This window comes from Melopsittacus undulatus, chromosome 6 (genome assembly GCF_012275295.1).
Source record: "Melopsittacus undulatus isolate bMelUnd1 chromosome 6, bMelUnd1.mat.Z, whole genome shotgun sequence".
Taxonomy (NCBI): domain Eukaryota; kingdom Metazoa; phylum Chordata; class Aves; order Psittaciformes; family Psittaculidae; genus Melopsittacus; species Melopsittacus undulatus.
In genome coordinates, this window is record NC_047532.1 from 37,107,969 (window position 1) to 37,113,968 (window position 6,000).

The 6,000-nt window shown below is 42.6% G+C and overlaps 1 protein-coding gene across 1 annotated transcript in view; it reads left to right on the plus strand.

Moving 5' to 3' along the window:
• LEKR1 (leucine, glutamate and lysine rich 1) overlaps positions 1 to 5,273 on the plus strand; it is a 69,092-nt gene extending 63,819 nt beyond the window's left edge. The window contains exon 15 of the mRNA XM_034063783.1: positions 5,147 to 5,273. Coding sequence (XP_033919674.1) covers positions 5,147 to 5,166 — 20 coding nt within the window. The 3' untranslated portion in view covers positions 5,167 to 5,273. The remainder of the gene's footprint in view (positions 1 to 5,146) is intronic.
• The last annotated feature ends 727 nt before the right edge of the window (positions 5,274 to 6,000 follow it).

Sequence of the window (6,000 nt, forward strand, 5' to 3'; positions counted from 1 at the left end):
TTTAACTGCTTGTTTCTGGTGTAAAAATGTGATTTGTTTGGTTAGAATCAGATTTTTACAATTATTTGAGTAGTGTTATATTTGCAAATAATTATGCTTAGGTCAGTGAAACTTGCTAGTTGTGGAGCATGTATCATTCAGTCTGAAAATCTGGCAAATCCGCATGCTGAGTAGACTAGTCATTGGCAGAGACATATGTGCAAGTCTTCAAGCTGTGCTAGTTAACAAAGAGTGGAAGAATTAACATGTTTCATCCAAAAGACGTTTGCCTCTTTAATCAGAAGTGTCTTTATGTTAAGCATAACTTTTAGCTTCGAAGTAGACACGCTAGAGTTCTCTGTAAAATTGTTAGACAGGAGGATCAGTATCTTTATTTTGCTCCTTGATACATGGAACCATGGTTTGTTTTGGAGCCCAGACAAGGCTTGGTCATTTTTGTTAGCATGCAGAGGCTGCAGCAGTAGTTGCTTTTTGAACAAGGCAGCTCTGCTACTGGAGCAGTTTGACAGTGTGGAGCATAGAGTGGACTGAGTGAGGCAGTGATGGGTGACGCAGTCAGTCCGAGATTTCACTTACTGTGGTACCAGGTACTCTAGTGTTTTGGTCAGATAAGCCCAAACAGGGCCAGTTTGGTGACAGTAACCAGTTTTGGCAACAGCCCAGCAGTGATTGGACAAGGAGAGGTGAGGTAATGAAGATCAGCGAAGATCAGCCTGGCAAGTCTCTTGGGCAGAGGTAGGCCTACTACATTAGACTCAGCTCAGGCAGGAGGAAGGAGCTGGGGCTGGGCTCCTCAGCACATGGCAGTGGTGCAGGGGTGGGAGCCCTAGGCACAGAGATGCTGGTGCCCCTGCTCCGTTGAAAGAGCACCATTCATCTTCTGATACCATCAGCTCTGACTTGGACAGAAACTTTGTAGAAGGTAAGTTAGAGGGGAACTTTTTGGAGTCTCTCAGCGTGTGCATATGAGCAGTTGGAGAACTGAAATTGCCTGCTCCTGTTTAGGTGTGGGGACTGGGCTTGCTCTTCCTTTCTTCATAGGGCGCTTGTAAACACAGATATGTTTAGAATCGCATCAGGAACCTTGAACTTCTTGTTATTTCTGAGTGATGAGATAGTCCTATTTGTGACAAAAGGACAGCAGTAGGCCACATCTTCAATGCTAGAGAAAATTAGAAAAGTTTTGGTAAATCCAGTGACATGGCAGGGAATAAATTTTATTCAGTAAAATCAGTGGAAGAAACAACAATTTTACCCTCTGGAGCTTGATTTAAAAACATGCTCTATCTTAGTCAGTTTCTGTTCCCACTGAAATCATCAGTCAGCCTTATCTGATTTCAGAGGCAGCATCCACTGAAATCATCCTCTATTCACAAATTCCAAAACAACTAAAAATTAGTATTATAAAAGTTGTTCTGGTAGCTGCTGCACAGGGATGGGGTAGGTACTCTGCAGGGACCTGGCAGATTGAATTGACTTGAACAGACCTCAGAAGACACTGCTAGCAAGAACCAGTTGATTGAGGCATGTTAGAATAAAACACAAATACAGCCCCCAGGAGAGTGTAGACTCAGGTTGGTGGAGGTCTGACAATTTGGCTTTCCTCATTCAGCAGGATCCTGGTGGCTGCTGTGATTGAGGCCTGCTTGCCTTCTCTGTTGCAGAACAAGCCATCTGTATCTTCTAACCGGAGCATGTGCCGATAGGCTGTATCCTCCATGTGTATCCTCAGTAGAGGCTTGCCCAGTGTACTAAAACAGAATTATGCTCAATTGGCCAGTGGCAACAGTGAGTCTTAAGCCCAACCAAGATACCTGGCCAGCAGTGGAAGCTGTCTACAGGACCTGCTGGCTTTGCTCAGATACTTGTATTTTTCTTAAGGATGTTGAAAATTTGTAATGTCAAAAGATGTGAAAACAATTCCACTGAAACACAAGCCTCAGGAAATTCATTTTTTCAGCAATCCCACAAATGCAGAAAAAAGGTGATGGGAAGCAGTCCCAGAGCTCTGTTTGGAGTATGGCTGGATGGTGCCCTGCTCTGGTCAGTCGTGATGCTTATTTTTGTTTAGAAAAGATGCTGATGTCTTTGAGCTTGAAAATTGTTATTCCACTGTCCACCCACAGGCTTCCTGTGCTGAAGTAGTAGATTTTCATTGTGGTAGTTCTAATTTTAAGAATTTCAGAGCTTCAGAGCTCCAGGATGTAGATTTTTCATAACATTTTTAGATGAACATCGGTTGCATTTTCCAGCCTTACAAGAGAAGTTATAAAAATGCACTAACTACTGTTACATAATGTTATGCCCTTCTGCAGTTATGGACCAGGAGTCACAGTGTGGTAGCTGATATTGTAGTGTGTTTAATACTGGAATATTTCTGTCAAAGGAAAGGTGGGACCTTTACCTGTGGACTGTTTTGCTGGCTGAGCTCACCAGGATGCAGTAATGACTCTGTGCTTACAACAAAGCCAGAGCATGGGTGTGGAAAGCTACAGAGTATCCCAGCTGCTCCTTCTCTTGTGCTTCTGTGGCTGCGCAAACAGGTCAGACTTCAAATCTGGGCTCCTCCTTCTGCTTCAGTGTTTATGTCCTGTAGCAGCAGCAATACCAAAGGATGACTCTGGTCAAAAGTTGCAAAGTGAGAAATAGCACATAAAATAATGAGAGCAGTCACAGAAATAATGTTTCTAGCATGAAGGAGTACATAAATCATGGATCCAGACTAAGTCAGGAACAAGTATTTCCCTTACTTCCCCTCCCTCACAGTAACCAGGAATTCCTGCTGCTAAGCAATAAACGAAATATATAAATGTCAGGAAACTTTACCAGCTTTTAAAACCAAATTAATTTCACATAGTCAAGGAAAATTTAGAGAGTATTTCTTGTAATGGGATGAAACACAACAGCAAAAAATGCCATGAAGAATGTGGACACCTAATTATATCCCCACATATTCAGGAAATAAAACTTCCTGGAGGCAATACATCTCACAGAATTGGTGTCACTTATGAATGTTTTTTCGTATGCTGGACCTTGCACTCTAGGACTCATGGCACAAGGGAATACTTAAAATATCTCCAAGCTCAAAACAAATCTGCCTCTGTGGGGTGCAGGATGGCTGGCACCTGCACCCCACATCCTGCAGGGGCAGGATGGCTGGCTGGAGGCAGCAAGGCATCCTCTTGCCTCTCCAGGTTACAAGAAAACATCCCATGGCAACTGGTTGTTTTGTTCTTGCCTGATGCATGTTCTTGCCTGATGCAAAGGTTTCTGTACCTTCCTTGACAGAGCTGATATTTTTGCCTGATCAAGAATAGTAGCTTGTACAGTCCTAAACCTTTCCATAAAGTATTAATCCCACTAACAGGCTCTGCCTGTTTGCATCCAATGCACTAACATACTGTGCTACTAACAAATTTATCCATTTATTTTTATCCACCAGTCTTCATTTCCAGAGCAGTTTCAAATATTCAGTGTTGTACTATTAACTGGAGAGAGTCTGCACACCATAGCTGAGCGCAGCATTATTTGGAGGAAGCAGAAATGGTGCAGACTGCCATTAGACTGGTGGGTTTGTGGATGGGAAAAGGAGACCGGGACAAGGACAATAGGATAGGACCTCTCCTGTGACAGTCCTTGGCACCATCAAGTGCTCAGAGCTGTGCCTTGGCTTCATCTCAACAAGAACTTGCTGGTTCACTGTGAAAGAGGAGCAGAAACTAACAGGAAAGACTGATGAAGTATCTGTATATAGCCTGTACTCCCAGGAGACTGGGACCCATAGCAGAGCTGAGTTCTTAGGCTGCACTAGAAGCACCTGGCCCATAGACTCCATGAGCTGCCCTGGGAAAGCTGAACCTAACTGGAGTCAATGAGAATTAGAGTCCATGGTGCATGCAGCAAGAGCTAGGTATGTAATTTCAAGCACATGTCCCAGGTGCAAATCAATAGCTCTGGACAATAAATGGTGTGTATCCAGCCTGTGGGGTGCTCGGGTGGGAGAGCCTGGGCTTTCCCTAGACATGCTGCCTGTCCCACTGGAGCAGGAATCGAATTTAAAGCAGCTGGTCTATGCTACATTATAGGTCTGTGCTTTTCCACTGAAAGCTGCATAAAATTTCTCAGTTTTCCTCAGACTTTAGTACAGAAAGGGTCAAATCCTTGTCTGGTGACGTGGAGTTGTCTTGCTGCTCCTTGACAAGAGATTAACTTATTGCTTGCCGTATGTATCAAAGTGCTTGCCATCTGTATCATAGATGTTAGTGCTTGCCATATGTATCAAACTTTTATTCCTAATAGGTTATTACAAACTAAAGCAGTGATGTGCCTCATGTATTAAAAATTATAAACACATCTTTAACTGAGTTGGTGTGTATGATCTGGGATCCCAGCCTGTGGCTTGCATATGGAGTTTTTCCACAAGGGAAGAAATTATACTTCAGAAAAATGTGTCTTAGTATCTTAGCAGCATTAAAAGTATATGGAAATAGAAACTGGAGCCAGACCCAGTGCTACATATTATTAAAATATATTAATCAGGAAAAAAAAAAGAACTTCTTGTCATTTAAAGAAACAGTTGTGCTGCAGGATATTATTTGCTCTACAGTCTTGATTTGGCTCCCAGTGTTTTATAACTAGTTTACTTTAAAGCTTGCAGTATGCTGCAGAAGCACTGTGCTTTTTTAATACAAAAGAAAGAACAGAACGCACTTGGAGAAATTTCCTTTCTCAGACAAAACCCACACATCTTTATTTTTAGTTATTTAAAAAGGGGACTTATTTACATGATGAAAATGTGATGTTTGAATTTTGTGTTCAATCATTATAGGTGGTTAAGCATATTCTACTGAAGAAAGAGTAAACACGATGCACAACTGTAATGGTGTGAAACAATATAGCCAAATATGCTTAGCACTTATGTGGGGTTTTGTCATCCTTGAAGCAAAGTACAAATTAATTTTGATAGGATAATTAAAAGGGTACTGCAAAAGATTAATGCTGAAGAGATTTTAACACCAGAAATATAATTTGTGTGATGGAAAATACGAGCATCTGGCATTGCACTGTGACTGTTCCCAGATAATGAAAAAAATCTTCCAGGCAAGCATGGCCAGTTCCTGCAGATTATTTTTGCTTGTCTCTCCAGAGATACCCTCCATCCTCTGAACCACTGCGCAACGAATGTTCCCTCCTTGCAGTTTTCCATCTGGAGCCATGAATGTGTGGTGAATTAAGGTCAGTGCCAGGATGTGACTGTATTTCTTCCCAGTAAACCAAAGGACAATCACTGAGCAGCTTCCCAAAGCAACACCTTCTGCACTACCTAAGTGGATCCTGTTGCGTTATAGCAATGTGGCAAAACTGAGTAGAGTTCCAACAGCATGTCACTGGCAAAAACCAGTGTTACCCTGAGGTTAACTGGCTAATGTCACTCCCAGCAGCCTGTTACAATTTGTTTTACACCAGCTTAAATGGACAGTCCTTCACAGTGTGCTTCCCATGGAGAAGTCCAGAAAAGCATATCTAGAACTTTTAAAAAAAAATGCCTTAAAAATATGGAGATAAAAAGTGTTTACAATGTGTTATACCATATCCCTGCACCTTCTGTGAGACAGCCCTTTTTGTGTGCTCCACAGCTCTTGTCCTCTAAAGGAGGCTTCAGTGCTTTGTCTGGTACAACAGCAGTTCACATCTCTCTGAAGGATACTTCAAAGAGCTTCTTGATGTAAATTGCTGTGTCCGAGAAGTGAGTCATGGCTGTGAATCTCTGTGGCAGGGAAGCCTTTGCTGCCTTTGATACCTTGCAGGATTCTGCAGGGACACAAGGGTTTGCTTTGGAGCAGCAAACTCCTTGGGGCTTGGCACAAGGGCTGGAGGATCCAAAGCAGAATTGAAGGACAGGTGGGAGCTACGGCAAGGAGTCAGGGCTGAGCTGGAATAAAGGCTCAGGTATCCATTAGAAGTGGAGAAGGGCTTGGAGGGACCATCTTGAAAACTTAT